The sequence below is a fragment of the Choloepus didactylus genome, chromosome 2, assembly GCF_015220235.1.
Source record: "Choloepus didactylus isolate mChoDid1 chromosome 2, mChoDid1.pri, whole genome shotgun sequence".
Lineage (NCBI taxonomy): Eukaryota > Metazoa > Chordata > Mammalia > Pilosa > Megalonychidae > Choloepus > Choloepus didactylus.
In genome coordinates, this window is record NC_051308.1 from 87,971,452 (window position 1) to 87,997,862 (window position 26,411).

Genomic DNA, 26,411 nt, shown 5'->3' on the forward strand with positions numbered 1-26,411 from the left:
CACACTTTATAATTATTAGGTCTGAGAGAGATTATTTGGACATTACTAGAAGTTTCTCTTCTCTGGATCTGCTTTTGTTAAGTGATTTTTTTCTTCTGGGTATAGGTCACAGTATTCTCCTTCCTTGCATATTTAGCAAATTTTGATTGGATACTGGACATTATGAATTTCATGTTGTTGAATGTTGGATTTTTTTGAAGGACTTCTTTTTAAGACTGTTGGACTTTTTTGGGGGAGGGGGTGTTTGCTAAAGCTGCTGAAATGCAATATACCAGAAATGGGTTGGCTTTTTCAGTGGGGGGTTATTAGCTCACAAATTTACAGTGATGAGGCTGTGAAAATGTCCAAGTTAAGGCATCAACAGGATGATACCATCTCAGAACAAAGGCTGCTGGCATCTGAGATACCTCTGTCTCATATGAAGGCATATGGCCGGTGTCTGCTGGTCCTTCTTTTCTGTGTTTCATTACTTTCAGCTTCTGGCTTCAGTGGCTTCCTCTCTCAGCTTCTCTGAGCTCTCTTAATTTCCTCTCTTATAAAGGACTCCAGTAAGGGGATATTAACCTAATTAAGGGGTCCCACTTACAATAGGTCTGCCCCCACAGGAATGGATTAAAAACACATGGCCTTTTCTGGGGTACATAACAGCTTCAAACTAACATGGCTGGGGGGGGGGGGGTGTGGTGACTGAGAGGCAGCTGTTTAATAGTTGTAGCTCAATATGGTTGTTTTAGCTTATATTAAAGCTTTGTCAAGGTGTGTCTTGGATAGCCTTAATTTAGAGCTAGTTTAGCTCTTTTACTAAGAACTTTCCAGGGTCTCTACTGCATGGCCCTGATACTTAATAAGAGCTCTTAACTCTAGCTAGATGAAACTCAAATGGCTTTCAGCTGTGGAGCTTTAGAAATTGTTGGGGTTACAGTTCTCTGGCTTCTTTCCCAGGCATTGTGGAGTTTCACCCTGTGCCAGTTTGAATAGATTATGTCCCCCAAAACACCATTATCTTTGATGTAATCTTGTGTGGGCAGATGTATCAGTTTTGATTAGATTGTGATTCTTTGAGTGTTTCCATGGAGATGGGCCCCACCCAACTGTGGATGATGACTCTAATTGAATAATTTCCATGGAGGTGTTGCCCCACCCATTCAGGGTGGGTCTGAATTAAATTACTGGAGCACTATATAAGCTCAGACAGAAGGAGCAAGCTTGCTACAGCCAAGAGGGACATTTTGAAGAAAGCACAGGAGCTGCAGATGAGAGACAGTTTGAAGATGGCCGTTGAAAGCAGACTCTTGCTCCGGAGAAGCTGAGAGAGGACAAATATCCCAAGTGCAACTAACAGTGACATTTTTGAGGAACTGCAGCCTAGAGGGGAACGTCCTGGGAGAAAGCCATTTTGAAACCAGAACTTTGGAGCAGATGCCAGCTATGTGCCTTCCCAGCTAACAGAGGTTTTCCGGACACCATTGGTCATCCTCCAGTGAAGGTTCCTGATTGCTGATGTGTTACCTTGGACACTTTATGGTCTTAAGACTGTAATTGTGTAACCAAATAAACCCCCTTTTATAAAAGCCAATCCGTCTCTGGTGTTTTGCATTCCGGCAGCATTAGCAAACTAGAACACACCCTATGCATGTAAGGCTTAGTATCCAGCAATAGACTCAAGATGATGCCAGTGTGGCTTTCTGGAGCTAATTTTCTTTGTTGCTATCTCCTCCGCAGGGTAATGTCCTGTACAATATCTGTCTCTTCAGCTCAGTGACAGCAGCATTCTGTGCTTGTATTTCTGCTGTGCTCCAACCCAGCTTAACCCCAAGACTGAAGAACAAGCCAGGCAAAAAGTTAGCCATGAGTTTTAATTAGGGACTTACATACAGGAGGATTTTTTTCCCAATATTTTATTGGAGTGGAGCAAGCTCAGGAGGGAGCGGCTGGTTGGGAAATGGAAGTCAATGCTCTGTGCAAACAAGGGGAAGAGGAGTGTTTATATAGCTCAGCAGAGCCTCCCAAGATTTGGTTACAAAGAAGCCTCATTTGAGTCTCCCAGCAGTTGATTACCGAGTCATTAGGCTCAATGGCCTTCAATGTCTGTGCTCTGGTCAGGGGGACCACTGCATGCTCAAAGCTCCACCCTTTTCCCTAAGTAAGGGGTATTCCCACCCTGGGCTGCCACACCCTGCCTGAATAGAGGTGTGGAAATGGCCTCCTGGAAGAAATCTGGGCTCACAGCATGGCTCCCTTTGTTGTCACTATTTTTATGGGATTAGAATCTTATGTTGCTTGTTTCTACTATTGGGAAACATTGCTTTCAGTTTCCCTATCTCTACAATGGAGATTTGTAGATTAAATATAATTTATGTAATGTGCTTAAAATAATACTTGATACATAGTGTTATGTGTGTAATGCACAGTTTGGCTATTATTGTTTACTGATGTGGGAAAAAGTCAGTTGAATAACATCAGTTCTTATTTACTTTACCTGTGTAGTATTCTTTAAGATCTACCCATTTATTCTCATTAATATGGCCAATTTCTGAGCCTCTCTTTTTTTTGTTCCTTGGAATTATAGTAGCCTGTCTCTCTTAAGGCACACTAGCATGTTAATGAATGAGACCTTTGATGATTAGTCTTCCTTTGTAATTTTTTTTGATAAATTGGATTCTACCGTGCAGGTATAGTAATCCACGTTGTTTGTTAATACCTATTTATAATTGCAAAAAGACCTGACAGACAGCGGGAACACTGACAAAATTCACTGCCTGGACATATTGACAACTTTGCATTGCTCTGTGCCTCACTGTACTGGAGGTGTGCATTAGTCAGCTGTCTTGTGTGGTCTGTTGCCTTGCTGCCTAATCCCTTGACTGATGGCCCTTTTGACAAAATATAGAGTCAGTTTCCTACAGCTGAATTACGTTTTTCAGCTGTTGAAAATAAATCACTTTTGAAACAGTTGAAACACATCAAGTATAAAAGAAAAATGCGGTTTCTTTTTCATTTATAAAATAAGCCTCCAGTAATATTATGTTTTCAAAGATAATATGATTGTTTATTTTGAAATTAGAGCAAAATGCTATGGAACTGAATTTATCATTGCAGTAAATTTTCATAACCCCTGTTTTAAAAATTACTTTTGATAATGTAAGAGTACAAGACTTTTTATAAATCTTTTTTGCATATAGCGTAAGCAGATATGTTTCAATTCATTTGTTTACCTTTTATTTTGTTTCAGCTTTAGGTACTAACTATTCACTGTTTAATTTTTTGTAGTACTTTTGCTTGTATTATCAGATTTCGTAGTAAAAGCAACCGAGATACTGGATTGTAAGATAAACCATCCATTTTGGATTGGCCCTGAAAAGCTCTTTCTGTACCTGAAAACCATGTATTCATCCTGAGTTATTTCACAACCTATTTCTAGAGTCTCATTTTGTTTATCTTGGGAATACATATGATTAAAATTCTCAGAGATAGGGAGCAAGTGGTTCTGTGTCTTGGTTGTGTGAAAGTATTTGAATTTTTTTTAAAAGGTAACTATTCATCCTCCTTTCCCTTTTAATAAAAATTTAGAAATAATAATACTATTCTTCATACTTTTGATCAGTATTCCTATTGAAATCTTGTTTTTAAACTGTAAAGGATCTCAATATCCTAAAATAGTAAAAAAAGTATACTGTACAGGCTCTCAATACCCTGATACATTAAAAACAAAACATAACTAGAATGTAAGAAAATTGTAGCTGTGATGTCAAGACAAAAGTTTTTGGAACAAGACTTAAGAATGAGCTAATGTAACCAAACAGTAACCTTTGTTGAAAAAAAAAGGGAGAAAACTGTCTTGAGTAACAGGGTAGCAACAGAAGAAATAAAAAGCTTAGGCTGATAGAATTTTTATTTCTGTGTCGGTGTTCTCCCTGCAGTGTCTTTGAACTAATTATATTAATAGGTTCGTGTTTAAGCTTTTTTTCTTTATTTAAACAAATACTTCAGTAATGGCATGTTAACGTTTACTGGTGCAGCACTGGAATTTTTTAGCTATGTAATTTTTTAGCTATGTATGTTCGTAGTTGGGGGAAAAGTATTTAGAGATATAACGGTTTCTCACTTTAAGTCCTAGCCATACCAAAACCTTCTCAGGATTTCAGTTCTGATAACTCTGTCCTTTACTGGACACAGTAATACTTCTTCAATGACAGGGAGCTGTGAGCATAAATTGATTTGGGGTAGATGAAGTTGTCATCAGTATTGTTACGCTGCAATAGAATCCACAGGACAGCAAACAATAACTGAGGCATCAGTTCAATTAAGGTTTTGTACAAATATTATTCTATTGCATTGCTGTATAATCATATTTCATTGGAGTGGAACAAGCCCAGGAGGGAGGATTTGCTGACTCATGCTATAGTCATTGACATTTAACTGAACAAAATTCCTTTTAAAAAAGTATAAATGTCTGGAAAAATTCAAAGCTATAATGAAAAGTGAACATCTCAATGTGTGTTTTTAAGGAAAATATTCTTAATGTATACTTGTTTTCCTTACCCATTATCATCAGCAAGCTTGTAAGTTAATAACTAATCATTAACTATTCTGAAAAAGAACATCATAAAGGTAAGTATGTCATGTAGGTGTTTGCATATGCATTTAATGAATGCTTGATATATAGAGTACTAGCTAAGCAATAGAGGAATAAACATTATTACAAAAGGGCACACTCTCATACATAGTTATATTAGGTTTTAATCCTTTTCGCCTTTACACCTTTAGTTTTACATAAGAGCTTTTATTTTTGTGGTATGTGTAATGCATAGTATTTAATAGCATTGACACTAAAACCAGATTATGTGATTTTTGAGTACCATCTCAGCCGCTTAAAAGCTGGCTAACTTGGCAAATTAATCTCTAATTCTCAGTTTTCTCATTTGTAAAATGTGGATGATAATATATTTACCTCTGGGTTGTTCACATATAAATACATGCAAAGTGTTTAGTAGTTAGTAAATAATGAATGAATATTGGCTGTTATAATCATGTAATTAATTGTACATCATTGAGAATTCTTATGTATTCCTTAGCCTTGTGACTAAGGCTTTAGAAAGGATGCTTAAATCTTATTGATATATAAAATATAATGTGACTATTCATTTCACCTTTTACTTTCATTGGTTCACTTAGATTTAGCTGATTGTGTAACAATTTTATTAAGGCTCCAAATTAAGTTTTACGAAGTTACTCACCTTTATAAGATCTTCTGCTTTGCTTTGAAGTAGCTTATTTTGGAACTTTTATAGAAAAGTAAGCAAGAGAAATGGAATTCCCTAAGCAATTCTAAAAGAAGGGAGATTTTTACCCTCTTTTCTTGTATGTTTATGGTATAAGCAATGTATGTTGGAGATCACAAGTTAGATCAGAATTGTTTGAGGGATTAGGCATGACTTTGGGGAAAAGTAATGATAATTTAGTGGTTACATTTTTTCTGTATCATCCCTTTGTCATCACAGCTTCTTTAATTGCTTCAGTAATTCAGCTTGTATACTAATTCATGTATTAAAATAATATTACATACTGTGAAATTCTGTCACCCACACAATAGAAGGAACAGAAATAAGTGGAATTTTTGAAAAAATTAATTGGTAATTCTTTTTTGACATAGTTTTAATATACCAAACTTTTAAATCTTTCCTCACTAGTTATGCAGTATAACTTGTTAGCTTCGATTCCTGGGTAAGTTGTAATATGATTACTAGAGCTGAAATGAAAAACATGTTAGGTGTCTAAGAACAAAAACATCTATAAGCAGAATTGTGCAGCAACCCACAATTCCCTGGCACTTACAATTTGATGAGTCTTGATAATGACTTAATTCTGGACATAGGGGCTTAATACAATTTGAAACCATTCTAAGTAAATCTCTAATCTTGGTAGAAGTAGAAAATACCACATTCTGAAATGTTGTCATTGTAAATGTCACAAGGAAAAGTAGATAGTCTTCCTGACCAAGTGCATACTTTTTTCCATTAGTATTGAATTTGACCGTGATTGTGACTACTTTGCCATTGCTGGAGTTACAAAGAAGATTAAAGTCTATGAATATGACACAGTCATCCAGGATGCAGTGGATATTCATTACCCTGAGAATGAAATGACCTGCAATTCAAAAATCAGGTATTTACCTTATTTTCTTGACATGATGCAATATGTATGCAGCAGTTGTTGTTAATGATTAGTGTGAGATTGTTAATTTACCTTTCCATGTGACTTATTCATGGTGAAGACTATGCTTGTATTATTTATATAGACAACACATTCTTATCTTTTTTATGAATATTGGTTGCTTTTTCCCCTTGTAGTTTAGTATTTATTGTTTTTCTAGTTGCAAAGTGAAAATCCTTGATTCTTTTTCTTCATCAAATAATGATCTTTGCTAGAGATAGCCTTTGATGGGGTTATGAGTAAAGGATACTGTAGCCTATGGATAGTGTCTGAAAGGCAGAAAAATTTCCCCTAAAGTGCACGTATCTCTAAATACTACAATTGTGTATAATTTAAAACTTTTCATAACATTCTATCTGCTTTTCATTGAGGTAATAGTATTTTTCCATGTATTAGGTGTCAGAACTCATAAGGAGTGTTTTGCAAGCCTGGAATATTTGTTAAAAATGCAAGAAATTGGTGCTACTCCTGGTTTGTCCAGTAAAATCTCAGAAAAATTCTACAGTCTGCAGTTTTTTTAACAAACTTCCCAAACTGTTGTCATGGGCACGTGGTTAAAAGGATATAATATAAGGAAGTCATCTAATAATAAATATATTTAAAACTTTGAAAATTTTCAAAACATCATCCTTTTACCTTTATTTTGAAGAAGACATAAATTGTGTATATGTGCATTTTAATAATGTCAGTAATATAGTAAGTATTATAGTCTTGATACATAATTTGTCATAGCTTTCCTTTTCTTTTCCTAATTCATTTCTAAAAATGCTGAATTCTGATAATTTATGAGTCTGCTTATTCATCAGTGGTACAGTTATAGTTTATGTCTTAAGTAGAGAGAATATGAAATGAGTTAAACATAACTTTATTTAATTCTTATTTGTCCACAGTGTCCCAAGTACTTTGTTTTAAGCAGACCTATGAGATACTTACAATTATTGCCCCATTTTATACATGAAGAAAACTGAAGCACAGGAAGATCAAATAGCTTGCCAAAGATTACAAAGCTAATATATGGAAGAGCTGAGATTCAAACTGAGGTTGAGTGGTTCCAGAGTCTGTGCTCTCAACCATTTCATGCTAACTCATTAATAAAATGGAAGCCATAATAGTAGTAACTGTCTCCATAGGGTTATACTATAAAATGAATCCATGTGATGAGCTCAGTGCAATACTTGGCTCATAGCAAGTACTCATGGTAAATGTTACTGTTATGAAAATGTGGATTAGAGAGTTTAAATTTGCTACCTACTTTTTGGAGTTAATGGAGGAAGCTGCTCAAGGCTGAAAGCTATGGGCTTGAGCTGAAAGAATCAATATCTTTGCATGTCCAAAACCCATTTGGAGCACTTTAGGTAAGAAACTGAACAAAATTCCCCAGAGCTCAAGTAGTAAATCACAGATAAGGAATTTGAGTTCCAATCTATCTAATCTAAAATTAAGTTCTTTATTGTTCCATATAATTTCTCCCACAAAATCCACTGAGTATATTTTAAAATATAAATAAACTTTTCTGATCTCTGAAATTTACCATGTATGCAATCAGTAGAAAGCAAAAGACTTGATTGTGTCCATATGCTTGGAATTGATCTAGATTCATTGCTTTCTACATGGCTCTGTCTTAACATATATATTAGCTTTATAATAATCAATCAGGTATGAATCTCAGGAAAAGCATGAATTTTTATATGTTGTAGGCTTTTGGAGTACTTGAGGATAGCTGAAATCATAAATGTTAAGATGTTTAATTCTGTTAGATGCTTTTAATTGGAATTTCAATCATAAGTTTTTGTTAGTCAGATTTTTGGATGTAAATACAAAAACACAATTCAAACTAGTTTATTGACTTGTATGATTCAGCATCACTGGGTCCAGGGACTTAAACAGTGTCATCAGGCCTTTGTCATTCTGCCATAGCATGCTCTGGACCTCCTGAGCCTTTGTCATCTTCACTCATAGACATGCTCTCCTCATGCATCAAAGATGGCCAGTGGCAGTTCTAAGCTCACATCTGTCTTACAGCTAGTGATCAGACAGGAAAGTGTAAGAGTCTTTACCTAAAAGCTTCAATGAAAAATCTAGATATTGATATGTATCTTCCCTAGTGTGTCGTGGACAGAATAATGATTATGAACTCATGTAGATCATTTTTAACAGATTCTAATCTTTCTGCGCACATTAAAATTCTTTATTTCCCATTGTTATTTATTTTTACTTAATGTAAGGCATAACTATATTTCTTTCTTTTAGCTGTATCAGTTGGAGTAGTTACCATAAGAACCTGTTAGCTAGCAGTGATTATGAAGGTACTGTCATCCTATGGGATGGATTCACAGGACAGAGATCAAAGGTCTATCAAGTAAGTAAATTAGGATACCAGTTATTTGTTACAAGAATCCCATTTTTGCTTTCTGACAATTGTAGAACTTCATGGGCTTTATAACTACAGATTTGAAGTTGCTATTTGGTACTTTTTATACCTATGCAATGCTAAATAATACTTTTTGAAGCACCTCTTCACACTTTTGCATTTCTAGACTGCATCAAATAAATTTCCAAAAGGAAATAATTTTGTTAAAACTATATATAAAAAGTTTTGGAACTGCTTTGCATAGGCGATCTTAGTTTGCTTTTCATTTATATTCCATATATCTTGTGCTCCCTCCCACCATAGCAATGAATTGGTACCAAGTTTTATTTTGTTGTTGTTACTTTATTTCTTTTAAAATATATATTCTATTTGAGACTACTTTGTCTTCCTTCTAAATCCAGGAGCATGAGAAGAGGTGCTGGAGTGTTGACTTTAATTTGATGGATCCTAAACTCTTGGCTTCAGGTTCTGATGATGCAAAAGGTACTGTTTGAATCTCTTTCTTCACTTTCCTCCACTTAATTCTTTTTATTGGCAGAGGTGCAAGCCTTTATTGGAACTCATGGTAGACCTTTGTGATTATTGATTTACTATTCCAAAAATGATCTAAGTACAAAAATCTATTTTTCTTTTGGAGTGAAAGAAAAATGAATATACTGTAACCTCATTATAATGATATTTTATGGAGTCATGCCACATGGTGACATTTAGAATTGCTGCCACATTATAACAAGTTCCTTTGGGCTTTTTGGCAACATAAGCTCACTTGATAGTATATTTAGAAATTCTCTGTAGTATATTAAATTTTCAGTGTATACTAAAATCTCTTTATGGTATTTATCATATTTCAAGGTAAAAATTCTACACCTTTTCTGCCAATTTAATTGACTCTCTCTTTTCTGCTTTTTCTTGCACAACCACCTTATTCTTCATTCTTTTCTGTTATCCTTATTGCCCTGTTTTGTTCTGTATTTTTTTTTCAATAAATTTTATTTTCAGATAAATTCAAACTTATGGGAACAGTTGCAAAACAGTACAAACCACATACATAGAACTCCAGCATACCCCGACCCCCCTCCCCTGATACCCCGATCCACCACCTTTAACATCCTGTCACACCACCATTTCTTTCTTTCATTCCCTCCCTCTCTCTCTCCCTCCCTCTCTCTCTCCCTCCCTATCATCCATGATCTATTGCTCTGTCTTCTGAACATATGAGAGCAAGCTGCACACATCCTTGAAAAAATATATAATTCACATATACATTTCCCATCAGCAAGAACATTCTTTTATGCAATACCATTAAACGCAGCTAAGAAATTCAACCTTGATACAAAGCTTACATTCTATATTTCCTTTTCTTTTTCTCTCCTTATGTCCCATCTGTGTCCCTTTGAGCCTCCTCTCCTCCATCCTCAGATCCCATCCAGGATCATCCTTGGCATTTAATTGTCGTAAAAATCTTGTTTTTCTTTGATACCAACTTAACTTCAATATGACACATAAACTATGTTCCTGTACTCCCTCATTCCCCCACTTTTATGTAGTTCTTGTCAAAAATTACATATTTTACATTGAGTCCAAAACCACTGATTTATCATTACAGTTTATGTATTTTAGATCCTGTAGGAAGTAAATAGTGGAGTTACAAATCAAAAATACAGTAATATTGGTATTTATATTTACCATGTGATCTTTAGTGGTACCCTTTATTTCTTCGTGTTGTTTCAGTCAATTGTTTAGTGTCCCTTCCTTTCAGCCTGCTCAACTCCCTTTAGCATTTCTTATAGGACTGATCTACTGGTGGTGAAGTCCCTCAGCTTTTTTCTCTGTCAGTAGGGCTCCCTTTAGTATCTGAAGTAAGGCAGGTCTTTTATTAGCAAAATCTCTCAGCATTTGTTTGTCTGTGAAACATTTAAGCTCTCTCTCAAATTTGAAGGAGAGTTTTGCTGGAGAAAGTATTTGTATTAGTTAGGGTTCTCCTTGGAAACAGAATCAATGAGAGATGTCTCTTATTATCAAATTGTAAAAGTGACTCACGCAACTGCGGGAGCGCACGAGTCCAAATTCTGCAGAGCCGTCAGCAAGCTGTCAACTCCAAGGAAGACGTCCGACGAACTCCTCGGGAAACGAACCGACAACTTTGACGAACTCCTCAGGAAACGAACCGGCAACTTTGAAGAACTCCTCAGGAAACGAACCGACAACTTTGACGAACTCCTCAGGAAATGAACTGGCAACTTCGACGAGCTCCCCAGGAAAAGCTTCACTGAGCAGCTGAAGAAGAAGTGAAGGTTCTCTAACCATCCGGCTTATAAGCCTCCAACTGATCACCCGGACCAAATCCAGCCAATTGCATTCTCTCACTGTGGAAGCACGCCCCTTAATGAGTCATCAGTCAGCTGCAGTCAATTGACTGATGATCCGACAAACCAACCAGCCTCAAATAGCCTCACAGCAATCGTCAGGCCAGTGCCCGCTTGACCAGACAGCTAGGCCACCTAGCCAAGTTGACACATGAACCCAACCATCACAGTATTCTTGGTTGGAAATTTTTCTCTCAGAGTTTTAAATATGTCATGCCAATGCCTTCTTGTCTCCATGGTGGCCGCTGAGTAGTCACTACTTAGTCTTATGTTATTTCCTTTGTATGTGGTGACTTCCTTTTCTCTTGCTGCTTTCAGAACTTGCTCCTTCTCTTCAGTATTTGAGAGTCTAATCAGAATATGTCTTGGAGTGGGTTTATTTGGATTTATTCTATTTGGAGTTCACTGGGCATTTATGCTTTGTGTATTTATATTGTGTAGAAGGTTTGGGAAGTTTTCCCCAACAATTTCTTTGAATACTCTTTCTAGACCTTTACCCTTCTCTTCCCCTTCTGGGATGCCAATGAGTCTTAAATTTGGACGTTTTATTTTATCCATCGTATCCCTGAGATCCATTTTGATTTTTTCGATTTTTTTCCCCATTCTTTCTTTTGTTCTTTCATTTTCTGTTCTGTGGTCCTTGAGGAGGCTGAGTTGTTGTTCAGCTTCCTCTAATCTTGTAGTATGAGTGTCCAGAGTCTTTTTAATTTGGCCAACAGTTTCTTTTATTTCCATAAGATCTTCTGTTTTTTTATTTGCTCTTGCAGTTTCTTCTTTATGCTCCTCTAGGGTCTTCTTTCTGTCCTTTATATCCTGTGCTATGCTCTTCTTCATGTCGTTGATATCCTGAGCCATGCTCTTCCTGCCTGTCTGTAATTCTTTGATTAATTGTGCCAAGTACTGTGAGTCTTCTGATCTTTTGATTTGGGTGTTTTGGTTTGGGTTCTCCATATTGTCTGGTTTTATCATATGCTTTAAAATTTTCTGTTCTTTTTGGCCTCTTTGCATTTGCTTTACTTGATCCCTATTTTGACAGAACTGCAGCTTGGTGGCGTACACTTTCTTTAACTAACCATCAGATGGTGTCCGTGAGTCACCTATTCCCCTCAAGTCAGTTCTCCCCCACTTTGTCTTTGTGGTGTGTGGGAGTCTGATTCTTGTTGGGTCCAGTTGGTGCACCAAGTTTGGGTGTGTTGCTGGTGCTGTCCACCCTGAATGTGGGTTGTGTGTCTGGGTGGTTAGGGAGGAAGGGCAGCTTTAACAATCAAACCTCCAAGGTGTTCCTGGAGATTTAAGGCTGTTGCAGGAGCTTAAGCCTTCATTTCTGTCTCTCCACCAATTGCCTCTGCTGCTGACCCACAAGTCCTTGGTATTCGTGTTGGGTCCCTGGGATTTCCGAGCGGTTCCCCCTTCCCAGCTGTGTTCTTCCAGGACCTCTGCTGAGGGAGGGCCATACCACGTCACTAGTGCGCGCTGGCCCACCAGGGAAGCCCTGGGTTGCTGGGCCTTGTAGGTACACTCCCAGCGCACTTCAAAGATGGTTGAATGGGACACGTTAACTTTCCCCTTTTCGCACTGCTCCGCCCTCCCAGCTCCGGGATAATCAGCCATGGGTGTATTAAAGGCCACTGTCCACAGCTGATATTGTGGCTTGTGTGTAGTGCTGCGGGAAAGATTCCTCATCACACTGGGTTTCTTGGCGTGGCTCTGGGCTGTGGGTCTGGCCCCGGGCAGGAGCGTCCCCTGCCCGCTGGGGAGATGGCTGCAAGGAATGCGTTTTTTTTTCTCCTTTTGGCTCCCCTCTGCTCCTCTGGTCTCGAGACAGTCAGCAGCGAGTGTGGGAAGGGGTATCCTCCACGCCAGACACTGAGGCGTTAGCCCAGCCCACTCCTGCTGTGCTTCACTGCGCGACTCTCCCTGTCATATCTGCAGCCACTCCTGGGCTTTTTTTTTTAAAGAAGTAGTCCGTCTCCAAACACCAGCCCACTGTTTCCCCACACCGCAGTGCGGATGTGGGACTTTCAGCCGACTCACTCACTCATTTCAGAATTCAGGCCCCTGGTTTCACCAAATGCATGTTCCCTGTGGATTTAGCAGACCTTGTCCAGCTGGTGCATCACTGAAACTGGTGTTCTGGGTCACTTTCTGTTTTTTATCTAGTATTTTTCACTGAGGTGTTTTTTTGCCCTGTCTCACCTAGTCGCCATCTTAGCTTCTCCTGTTCCGTATTCTTACTGTCAGATTATTAAACCCTGTTAACAAATTTCTGTTGGTAGAGTTAGTAGCTTTATTTCTTTGCCCTTTATTTTCTCTTTTTTTCTACATGTAACATCCAGACTAGTGGTTACATAGGCAAGGATAGCACTAGCATTGGAAACTTCATGTCGTGTTATGCCTTTACCTTCGTCTTTTTTTTTGTTTATACATAAATGATATAAAATGATATAGCATACCCTATTCTGAAAAAGAGAACTAAACGTGACTGGGCTGACCCCACTCTCCAAATGTTTTGATTCTACAATAGCAAGCTGTTTATCCACAGTATGTATAGATCGGAATATCTTCCTTTTAAATTGTTTTAAGAAATTATTTTTGAATTTCTAAATTATTTGGAGCCCCATGTTGTAATTGATATTTTTAAATATCTGAATGTAGTTTCATTAATGTTAAAAATTTCGTTTCAAAATAATATACTGGGGATATCCTTTATTGAGTTGAATACTTGTGTCTTTGTACTGATGGATAACTTGTTCAAAGGTAGTTTCATTCTGTATTAGTTTTTCTTGACTTAGGAAAATAGAAGCCATTCTAAGCAGCTCAAGTAGGAAGGAGTTTAATGCTGGACTTACAAAGAGCTGGTTGAGAGAATGTCAGATGCTAGACACTACTGGTTTACAAAATGAAGATGGCAGAGATTGCCAAGAAGCTTCTGCTGCTGATTCCAGCTGCCCTGAAGAGGGGTGATTTGCAGGCCCACAGACAGAATCCACTTCAAACCTCTTGCCTACTCTCTGTTCATGGGTTCCCCTTTGCATCTGCCAGAGAATAATGGTGTCTTTTTGTCTGCCTTCCGGAACTTGCTTGAAGCTAACTCATTGGCAGAATCTTACTGGGAAGTGTATAGGATATAGAATTCTGGGAAATGGAGAAGGGGATGGTAATGATGTTGAATTGACAACAGACAATCGAGCACACATTTTTAAATTATCTTTAAGGGATTTTGAAAACTGGTGAAGTAATTTTTTGGATATTGGGTGCTTCGGTTTGCTAAAGCTGCCGGAATGCAATGTACCAGAAATGGATTGGCTTTTACAATGGGGATTTATTAACTTACAGTTCTTAGAACATGAGAATGTCCAAATTAAGGCATTAACAGGATGATACCTGGAATCTGAAGAATGGCTGCTGGCATCTGGGACACCTCTGTCACACGGGATGGCACATGGTCAGCGTCTCTTGGTCCTTGCCTCCACCTCTGGTTTCAGTGGCTTCTTCTGTGCGACCTCTCTTAGCTCCTTCAGGCCTTTTCACTGAAGTCTCTCAGCTTTTTCTGCCTTTTATCCTCTCATAAAAGACTCCAGTAACATTCCACCTACACACCACGAGAATGGATTAAAAGAATATGGCCTTTTCTGGGATACAATAACAGCTTCAAACCAGCCATTGGGAGACTTAGTTTTCAATTTATAATTTTCAGCTCTGTTTTGCTAGGTCTTCTCATTTAGGTCCACAGTAAATTTGTTTTTGTATCAAAAATAATGAAAAGGTTTTTGTGACAGTGAATTAAACAGCACATTAGATTCTTACCATTCTTTTGAAGGCAGAACATTTTGTATATCAAATAATCAGGTAAAAACTAACTGATTTAAGCATGTGTGTGAGATTAGAGTTTTATTTCTAGCCCAGGGGTTGGCAAATTTTTCTGTAAAGGGCCAGATAATAAATATTTTAGGCTATATAAGTCCAAAGGCAAAATTGAGAATATTATGTAGGTAAGAGAAAACAAATTTCTACAGATATTTTATAAACATAATTCAAAATGTAATAATACTAATTGTGAAAATTTTACTGCAATACAGATCTAATAAGAAGAATGGATTTTTTGTTTGTAGGGAGGATAACATTTTGCATAATTGAAGTTTAGAGGTCATGTTCCCTATCATAAAAGTTGATTGCAAATGTTCATGTGTTAATGCAGATCTCAAATGAGATTTTGCATTTTTCATCTTTGGAAATGTCTTTTTATGCAGCTAGTTCCTGGAAAGTGTTGATCCCAATCTATAAACATAAGATTTTAATTGAGCATATTATGCACTTAGAAGGCTTTTATAGAATTCTTAGATTCATTTTTTGAAATTTACCTTTTAGTATGTCATTTCATTGCAGATAAGTCACCTGCAATTTAAAATTAGGTGGTATCTTCTCAATTGTAATGCCATTGAGGTCCAGAAATCACTGTTAGAACTGTAGTTTGAGCTCAAAAAAATATATCTGCTGCAAAGTTGTATGGAAATGGAGATCTTGCTTCTTGTTTTAAATTTTGACAGCACAGGCAATGTTAAAGCAGCTTGAGGTTGTGATGCAAACAAGGTTAGTTGTCAGAATGACTTTACAACAGTATAAGTTTCACATATAAGTGCTGTTTTGGCTTGTCATTTTAAATAGAATTCATTAAGAACCATTGCTAAGTCTACAGAAAAAGCTAATTCCTGAAGCCATTCATTGTTTTATAATAGTAATTGAGGAGGTTTCTTCTTGTTCAGAAAAACTCAGATCTTAGCCCTGAGCTCAAAAAATTGCAATAAATTTTACCACTTCTAAGCCATTAAACTGCTGTGTGGTAGACCAAAATTCAAAGAACTGAGAATATTTAAGTCCGTGATTGCAAACAAAATTTACCATTGACAGTACTGGTTCAGTAGCATGGAATAGATTCAAATACTTTTTGTAAAATGGCTGCTGATGAGTAATACAATAAATAATCATAGGCATTAAATGCATTTTCACAAGCTGTGTAAGTTGATCCAACTAAGCCTTTTTGTGCTCCACAGACATTTTTACCACCATCAGTTGTAATACATTTTAGCAGATTCCACTTCAGGCTGTAATGAATTAACGTTTTCTAAAGTTTTTGAAAATATTTCCACCTGTAATTGTTCTGTATAGACTTTTCATTAATGTTAATTCTTCAGTCACTTTATATTCAGCCTTGATTCCTTGAATAAACAACTGAGCAACAACAATAATGTTCTGTTGTAGAATTTGTCTGTGAAGCTTTCTGGGCCTGGATTTTTCTTTGAAAGTTTTTTTAGCTAAGAATTTAATTGTTTTCATAGATATAGCTCTATCAATTCATCTACTTCTTCTTGAGTGAGCTTTGGTTTTTTTTTACCTCTCAAGAAATTGGTCCATTTCATTTAAGCTAGCATATTTATGGGCAGCAGTGTGTTTGTAATATAATATTTTCTGTGGGTCTGTAGTCATGCCCCATGTTTTATTCCTGATAATTGGTATTTTGTGTCCTCTTTTTTTGTTTATTTACTATTTTTTTAGGTCATTCTGCATTAGGTTTAATAATTTTATTAATCTGTCAAATATCCAGATTTTGATTTCAGTGATTTTCCTGTTTTCAATTTCATTGCTTTTTGTTCAGTATTATTTCCTTCCTTCTCCTTTAGGTTTAATTTTCTTTTTTCTTCTTAAGGTTGAAGCTTATGTTATTGATCTTTTCTTATATAAATATTTTATATAATAAATTTCCCTTTAAGCACTGCTTTAGCTGATCCCACAATTTTTCATATATTGTATTTGCTTATGCCTTCCATTTAAAATACTATCTAATTTCTCCTATGATTTCCTTGTTGAGCTATAGGTTATTTGAAGGTGTGTTTTAAAGGTCCAGATTTTTCCTAAACTTTTCAGAAATCTTTCTTATTGGTTTATAGCTTACTTTCTTTATAGTCAGAGAACATATTTTCTATGATTTCAGTTTTTAAAAATTTGTTATTGTTTGTTTTATGGTTCACCTTATTATGGTCCACTTTGGTAAATGTCCCAGGTACATTGAAAGGTGTACTCTAAGTGTCAATTAGATCAATCTTGATAATATTTTTCTGGTTTTCTATATTCTTGCTGATTTTTTGTCTCCTTGTTTTATTATTTAAGACAGAAATGTTCAATTCTAATTTTATTTCTTTTTTTCAGTTATCTGTTTTGGGGTCTTTGTTTTGTTTTTAGCTGTTGTTTTGCCTCATACTTTGAAGCTTTTTTGTTAGGGGCAAAAACGTTTAGAATTGTCATATCTTTTTGGTAATAAACCCTTTTATCATTATCACTCCTTATATTTATTCTTTCTTTTGAAAACTACTTTGTCAGATATTCATCAAACTATTATAGCTTTCTTTTTGTTAGTATTTATGTAATATAATATTTCATTCTTGTTACTTTTCTCCTTTCTATGCTTTATATTTAAAGTGGATGTTTTAGGCAGCCTATATTGGGACTTTTAAAAAATATATTGTATGCAATCTGATAGCCTCAGTCTTGTAGTTGGTGTGTTAGACCATTTGCATTTGCTCTAAGGATATGAAATATTTCTTTGTACTATGTATTTTGTGTTTGCTCCAAGGATTACAACATATATACTTAACATTTCACATTGTTATTTAGAATTAATATTATATAGCTACAAGTAAAGTATAGAAGCTTTGAAACCATATCATTTCCTTTTCTTTCCTCCCTTTATGCTCCATTTGTCATAAGTTTCACATCTACATCCACTGAAAACTCCACCACACAATGTTATAATTTTTTACTTCAACATATTGCTTTTCATATGTAATTTAAAGAGCTTAAGAAAATAGTGTTTTATTTTTACCCAAAACTTACCATTTCTATTCCTCCTCCATTTCTGAAGTTTAAGTCATTCCTCTTGCATCATTTCCCTGAAGCTTGAAAAACTTCCTTTAGCATTTCTACCCAAGCAATTTCTCTAGCTTTGAATTATCTTGAATTTTCTTCATTTGAGAATGTCTTCATTTTGCTTATATTCCTGAGGATATTTTTGCTAAACATAGAATTCTGGATTAGCAGTTATTTTCTTTCACCACTTTATAGAAGCTTCAATGTCTTTTGGCTTCATGATTTCTGATTAGAAATTGAATAGCTACTTCTCTATCAGTAATGCCCATTGTTTTCTCTAGCTGCCTTCAAATGTTTGTCTTTGGTTTTCAGCACTTTCATTATGCTGTGACTGCCCTTTTTAGTTTGTTTGTTATAGTTTATATTCTTTAAGGTATGCTGAACTTCTCAAATCTGTAAATTTATGTCTTTCACCAAACTTGAATATTTTTTCAAATATAATTTCACAGTAATCTCTTTGTCTTCTTCTGGGATTCCAACTACATGAATGTTAAACCTTTTCATTTTTGTCTCAGAGGTCCCTGAAACTCTTATTATTTTCTTGTCAATATTTTCTTACTCTCTTCTTCAGATTGGGTAATTTCTCTTGTGCTACCTTATAGTTCACTGACTCTGTCCATCTCCATTTTGCTATTGACCCATATCAGTGAATTTTTTGTATAATTTATATTTTTTTATGCTTTCATTTGATTACTTTAAAAAAAAATTCTATATTTTCAATGAGAATGTCTTTCTATTAATTTTAAGTATGTTTACCTTTATCCTATAGAGCATAGTTACAATAATTGCTTTTAAAATCTCTGTCTCATAATTCCAACATCTAGATCTTAGGGTTGGCCTCTGTGGATTGTGTTCTCCGTTGAGAATCCTTCACATTTTCCTTGATTTTGTATGTTGAGTAATTTTTGAGTTTTGTCTTTGACATTTTGAATATTATGGTATAAGACTCTGGGTCCTGTTTAAATTCTCTAGAGAACGTTGATTTGTTTATTTATTCATTTATTTTTAGCAGGTGATCAATAGACTTAGATTTCAACTCTAAGTTCTGACTCTTCTGTGATTGTTCCATTGTCTGTTTAGTTATGAAAGCCTTTGCTGTGCTGCCTTAGGTGTGTCAGATGCATGTGCCACTCGGGTTAGTCTGGGACTTCACAATATGTCTTTCCTAGCGGTCACTATTAGCTCTTCACTGTAAAGATGATATCTTTTTTAAAATTTAATTTTAATTTTGCTTACAATGCGGAATTTTCACCAATAAATGTTGAAGTTGTAATTTTTGAAGTTAAATGAAATTCTTCCTACCATCCTTTTAAGGTGAAAGTAACAGCAAGCATGTACTTATTGATTTACATACTGTCTCCTTATTTTGCAGACCATGCCATTTATATTCAGCTTAGACATTTTCTTCTAACACCTTTGTTGATCTCTTCACTTTTTCCAAAATACTATATATATTATTTTACCTTTTGATCTCTGATGCCATCTTAGTCTGTTGAATTGATTTGAATTGATTAACTCTTATTTCATCATATTTGTTTTGTTTGTGATAGGCCCTCTGAAAGTATATTGTAATCTTTGTGTAACTTGCTTTTCCATACTGTATATATTAGTGTATCTTTACAGTATTTTAAAACTTACTTATCCTGAAACTCAGTTATATTTAATACTACAACTGTCTTTTATATTGAAAATTATAATCATGGTGGTTACCTTTGTGACTTATTTAAAAAATTTAAAATATTTACCTTGAAATAGAAAGACATGACTCACTTATTGAACTATCTTTTGTTAGTTCTGGTTCATTTTATGCTTACTTGAAGTTAATTGTCATAAAACACTGATATATAATCCTTGTTAGTAAAGGTTCTTAGTGATTAGTAGTGGGATTATGTACATAGTAGGCATTCTGTAAATTTTTGTGTATTAATTTTGGTTTGCTAGGTTGTTAGAATAGACTTCTTCCAAAGTCAACTTAATAATTAATCCATAAGTGCTGTGTTTGGAATGCATAACTTAATTCTAGCTAGGTGTCTCATCTCAGAATTGTATCTTAATTTCTAGAAAGATTATATGTTGATTGAAATAGTGCATCTTTCCTATTGGAAAAATGACATGAAATATTGCTGTTTAAAATTCTTATTCTTTTATTTTTACATACAAGTGTCTTATTTTCCTCTGGGAAGGCTAATATATTTATTAGTTTGTAAATAACATTTTTTATAATAATTAGTTTTTACTTAGAGATTGCACATATTAAAAGAAATTCTATATTCTTAACAAATCCCATTTCCTGAAAGTGGTAGTTTTTGAGAATCATTTTTTTCCTTTTTTCCCCACCTAAATACAAGTTACCCCACTTTTATACAAGTATTAGCCTTCCTAAAAAGATTCTAAGATTTAGCTGTGCTTCCATTTTCAATATTGGAAGTTATCAACTCCACATGCACATTAGAATCATGTGAAGAGCTCTAAAAAGGCACACCAATACCTAGACCCCATTCGAATGGCGTGTTGAAACAGATTGAAAGGTGAATAGAAAGATTTGATTCTAAAGTGCAACCAAGATTGCAACCTATATCCGGAAAATCTGTTTTATGCATTTATTCTAATGTCAGTTAAGACATTTTTATTGTTTGAAATATTAACTAGAAGAGAGCAGTCATAAAAGCAGAGGTAGAATGGGTATTAAAACATGGCCTCTGATTCAAATACTAGTTTACTTTTAAGCTGGGTGACCTAGCTCTCTTTGCTTTAGTGTCCTCATTTGTAAAATCAGTATAGTAATAGTAAAAAACTATATGAATATATTGATATATGAATTTTATACCTCCATGTATTTATGTCAATATCCTGCTTATTCTCTAATTAAGAATATAGCTTTTGTTTTTAAATTATTTTTAATTTTTAAAAATATCATCATTTTCATATCTCATTTTGAAGTACAAGAAAGTAGAATCTAAAGCAGGACTTGGCAAACTATGGCATATGGACCAAATGTGTCTGCTGCCTGCTTTTATTTGGCCTGTGAGATAAAATGGTTTTTTAAATTTTAAACTGGTTGGGGAAAAGAAGAATAGTATTTTGTGACACATGAAGAAATTCATACAAAATTTAAATTTCAGTGTCCATAATTAAATTTCTGTTTGAACATAACCACACTCATCTGTTTATGTATTGACTATGACTGATTTCACACTCTACTGCCAGAGTTGACTGGTTGTGATGGAGACCATATGGCCTGCAAAGCCTAAACATATTTAGTGTCTGGCCCTTTATAGAAAACATTTGTTGATCTCTGATCTAAAGAATAACTTCTAAAGTTGCAATAGTACACACAGACTTCCCTAATTGTTATTTCATCAGGTGTTTTCACTTATAATGTAGTTAGTAGTAGCAATGTGAATTTGGCCAGTGAAAGAGGGCTTATAAATTCTTTACCATATTGTCACAGCCAATGATGAATCATTAACATCACCTGGGAGCCTGGGGAGAGGTGATATGGTAGTGCTCTGGTACTTTTGTAAGACAGCAAATCATCTTTGTACTTCTATTTTCAGATCGTACCTTCTTTTTAGGATCAGTCAGCTTTCCTCTCCCTAATCATTAAAAATCTCAGTGTATGTACCACTAGAGATAGACTAAATATCAAATATAATAACAAAATAATTAAGTTTAGTGAAATAATTCCAGTGTATACATATTTAAATCATGTAACTGAATTCCTACATAAAATTTTTAAATAATGAAATTCTTAAAGAAAAATAAACACTGCTTCAAAGTGCTTTAAAAATATTTGAATTCTTATATTTATCGTATGTGTGAAAGCATATATAAAACACATGCACTATTTTAAGAATACTAAAATGAATACGCATGTACCTGCCACCTAGCTCTAGATTGCTTCTTTGACCCAATCTTTATGCCTAAATTGTAGAATCATGTTACCTCTCAGGATACAGTCATTATTTATTTATGTTGATTTCTGACATTGAAACTAAACTGTCTTGGTTTTAATAAGCTGCTCTATTATTTAATCATTCAGTTTAATTATTTTTGGTCCAATAAACGAAAATGATTTAGATTTGCATAAAAAGATTACCTGGAGCATTAGCAAACATTTAAGTTACAGAAGCTAATGTATTATTTATTTCATTTTTATTGTCTTTTGTTGTTAGTGAAGCTGTGGTCTACCAACCTAGACAACTCAGTGGCAAGCATTGAGGCCAAGGCTAATGTGTGCTGTGTCAAATTCAGCCCCTCTTCTAGATACCATTTGGCTTTCGGCTGTGCAGGTAAGTAAGTGGAATCACCTTTGTCCTTCTGTAGTGTTGGTTGAGCATCAGGGCTAGTATAGAAGAGTGTTTTAAAAAAGACTAATTGTCCTCTCTAAGTTTAAATTTTGGATTAATTATTAGACTCTAAATTAGAAGCATGCAGTGCACAGTCATTACTCATTTAATTCTGTGCCTTAATTACGCTATTCTGTTGAGAGATGGGTTGGTTATTGATTTTTTTTGTTCTGATATGTCTGCATGCTTGAGCTAATGCTTATTTCTTATTCATGAACTTAGGTCATAATGATGTTTCAGCAATTAAGCTACATTGTATATATACAGGAATCTTTTTTTTTTAAGGATGCCTATTAATTACTATAACAATTATTTATTGATTACCTACTATGCATAAAGCATTCATTTAGGCAGTGAACAAGATAAAAACTCTTCTCTCTTGGAGTAATGCTAATCTAGTAAGTACTCAAAAAAATTATCTATTATTCTACCAAATAATCTTTTGCTAAAGTGTGTTTCTTGACCAGGGTGATTATACGTTTTGAGTTTACCAAAGGCAGTCATGGTTTATATCTGTTATCTCATAATTTTTATTAGTGTCCTCTTTTATTTTCAGAAGTGTCATGCATTAGAAGATAAATCATATAGTAACCCTACCCTTAATTTCCCTGTTTTATATCTGTCTCTCCAATTTACTAAAACAATAAATACCTATAATTTCACTTCTGCAGTTGTGAGATTTCCTTGATTTTTTTTTTTAGTCCACAATCTCAGTTTTTTTAAAAAAAGACAAGCTTTCACCATATCAAGACAACATCAACTTTTAGAAGGGAAAAGCACAATTTGTTATTAACACCTTTTCCTTATTTTTGCTTTAGTATTTATGCCACTGGGATGCTGACATAATTTTACAATTAAATTTGAGAAGTGCAGGTTTGGATCTATTATGTGCCCCATAAAAGGCTATGTTCTTTTGCTCCAGTGCTGTGGAGGTAGACCTATTGTGGGTGGGATCTTTTGACTAGGTTGCTTCCGTGGAGATATGACCCCAGCCATTCAAGGTGTGTCTTAATTAGTTTACTGGAGTCCTTAAGAGAGCTCAGGGGGAGAGAGAGCGTGTGCCCAGAGCCAACACAGACCCAGATGCTTGGAGATGCAGACAGAAAGATGTTTGGAGGTGCTAAGCTAAGAGATAAAGTTCAGAGTTTGCCCCCGGGAGAAGCGAGGAGGACTCACAGGAGCCAAGAGAAGCTAAGAGAGATGGTTAGACAGAAACACCCTGGGAGAAATAAGCAGAGAGCCAAGAGAAGTTGAGAGAGACATTTTGGGGAGAAGCTAAGAATGTAATCCAGAGTTTCCCCCTGGGAGAAACTAAAAGAGAAGCTAAGACAGAAGTCCAGAGACATTTTGGAGAGAGCCATGGAAATCAGAAACTAAACCTGGAGAGGGCCAGCAGACTCCAGCCATGTGCCTTCCCATGTTACAGAGGAACCCCACCTGCCATCAGTCTTTCTTCAGAGAAGGTATCATCCTGTTGATGACTTAATTGGGACATTTTCATGGCCTTAGAACTGTAAATTTGTGAACTAATAACCCCGTATTGTAAAAGCCAATCCATTTCTGCTATATTGCATTTTGGCATCTTTTTAGCAAACCCAAACAAGAAGGATATGAACTAGCATGTAGATATGGGTAGAATTCTCTTCATCAGTATGTAGAATTTTTATTTTATCTTTCATGATTGCTATTGTTTTCCTTTTGAACTTACTTCTACCTTATTTAACTTGCTCATTTGTAACTTACTAGAAATGTGACCTTGGGAAAGTTGGATAACATCTGTGCGCAAGTCCCTTATCATTAAAATATGATAGCACTTTGGGGCTTTTATGAGGATTATGAAAGATGGTATGGGAAAAAACTCTTAAAATATGATGTTCAATAGTTGTTTAGTTATTTTCATTATTTTGTCATACACACAATTAAAATATGCAATCTTAATTGAAAGTTTTAGTGTTATGTTTTACTTTATAAACATTCACTATTCATTATTTACAAATAGAAGATAGTAGCAATGTTTAACTAATATGTATAAATGCCACATGTAGCATCTTTAAGTTTTTTCCTTCCTGGCAAATGGGAACATACTCTAGAAATGCTTCTATTTGGTAAGCAGTTTCTGTGACACTGTTACAATTATTCATTCATTTCTTAGTTAGTTTTAGCATTTATTTTTCCACGTAAGCTTTAAGGTTTATATTATTCCCAATTCTAGAAAACCTTTTTTTTGGGATTCTCATCAGAAATGCATTATATTTATTTGTTAATTTTGGAAGCACTGGCATTACTATGATATGTCTTCCCATACCCTGCGTTTCTGTTTGTTTGGACTATTTTCTATCTTGCAATGAGAGTTTATAGTTTTCTTCGTTTAGGTCCTAAGCTTATCTGTTTAATTAATTTTTTTCTGTGTATGGATAATTTTTGTCACTATTTTAAATTAGATACTTTTTCCATTCCTTTTCAGTTATTGCTACGTAAGCTTTTGTAGTAGATGTTCTTTTATTTCTCTCATCCATGTCAATTTATTTCTGCACTATTTTGCATTTTTCAGTGTACAACTCTTGAACTTCTTTTGTTGAATTTATTCGTAAGTATTTTATTATTTTTCAGTAGTATTGTGAGTGGAATTGTTTTCATGATTTCATTTTCAGATTATTTATTGCTAATATGTAGAAATACAATTGGTTTTCTTATATTGGTCTTGCATCCTGCTACCTTGTTACTCCCATAAATTTGTTCTCATAGTTTTATTGTGAATTTCTTGGGATTCTCTACATTTTGGATCATATCATCTGTGAATTAAGACATTTGTAAATTAAGACGACTTTACATCTTCCATAACTGTCTGGATGCATTTTTGCTTTATTGCATTAGCTAAAAGCTCAAGTACAATGTTGAATAGAAGTGGCGAACACAACCTTTTGTTCTTAAAGTGAAAGCATTCACTATTAGGTATGTTGTTCACTGTAGGTTTTTAATAGATAGCTTTTTTCAGGTTTAGTAAGTGTTCTTCTATTACTGCTTTGCTGAGAGTTTTTTTTTATCATAGTGAGAACTGATTTGTCAAAGGTTTTTTTGCCTCTGTTGAGATGATCGTGTGGTTTTTGTCCTTTGTTATAATAATATAGGGTATTACATTAATTGATTTGTTTGATGTTAAGCCAACCTTCCATTCCTGGGAAAAATCTCTCTTGTTCATGGTGTAAAAACCCTTTTTTATATGTTGCTAGATTCAGTTTCCTAGTATTTTAAGTACTTTTATGTCTGTGTTCATGAGGCATATGTTTTCTTTTCTTATGAATGATGTTGTCTTCTGGCTTTAATATCAAGGTACTGGTCTCATAGAATCAATTAGGACATGTTTCCTTCTTTGTTTTCTGAATGAGTTTCTGAATGATTGGCACTGTTTCTGTAAATATTTGATAGAATTCACCAGTGAAGCCATCTGGGCCTGGGCTGTACATTATGGGAAGATATTATTTCCTATTTCAATTTCTTACTTCTTATAGGTCTTTTCAGATTTGATAATTTATGTTTTTCTAGTAATTTGTCATTTTCATGTAGGTTTTTAATTTGTTGGCATAAAGTTGTTCATGATACTGTCCTATAATCTTTTTATTTTCTTGTGTCAATAATGTCTCCTCTTTCATTCCTTACTGGTAATTTGTGTCTTCTCTCTTTTTTCTTCTTGTTTGGTCAAGCTAAAAGTTGGCCATTGTATGTGTGTGTGTTTGAGTGTGTTGTGGGGGCAGGGGGAATGTGGGTGGGAATTGCTTCAGGCCAGATCACCACATATTCGTACTGTTCTTACGCAAATTTAACTTTTTCAAGAATAAATGTTTCTCAGATTGTTTTATGCTTTTGGTTGATTTCCAGAACACTGGGATAGGCTGTTTTTGTCATTTTATCCAGCTTTCTTAAGAAAGAGTCTCCCCATTTCCTCATTCTTGAGAGAATATCTTCCCATTTGACTATAACCAGAAGTCTTCACCTCCCAATAACTTATTTTTGTTTGTTCATTAAAATAGTTGATGATATTTTGATGAAAAGCTTATCTGTTACCATCAGCTTACAGATATGTGTCCAAAAGAGTTGGAGAGATGGGATAATAAATCCTTCAACCTCCAAGATAATTTGTGTATTCCCTTTTGGGAAATTGGGCAACATTGTTCTTTTACCTAGGTCTTATCC

At 34.9% G+C, this 26,411-nt stretch overlaps 1 protein-coding gene across 1 annotated transcript in view; it reads left to right on the forward strand.

Annotated features, from left to right (window-relative positions):
* Positions 1–26,411, forward strand: part of COP1 (COP1 E3 ubiquitin ligase) — a 301,460-nt gene that overhangs the window by 169,030 nt on the left and 106,019 nt on the right. The window contains exons 12-15 of the mRNA XM_037825287.1: positions 6,022–6,165; positions 8,464–8,572; positions 8,986–9,067; positions 22,047–22,163. Coding sequence (XP_037681215.1) covers positions 6,022–6,165; positions 8,464–8,572; positions 8,986–9,067; positions 22,047–22,163 — 452 coding nt within the window. The remainder of the gene's footprint in view (positions 1–6,021; positions 6,166–8,463; positions 8,573–8,985; positions 9,068–22,046; positions 22,164–26,411) is intronic.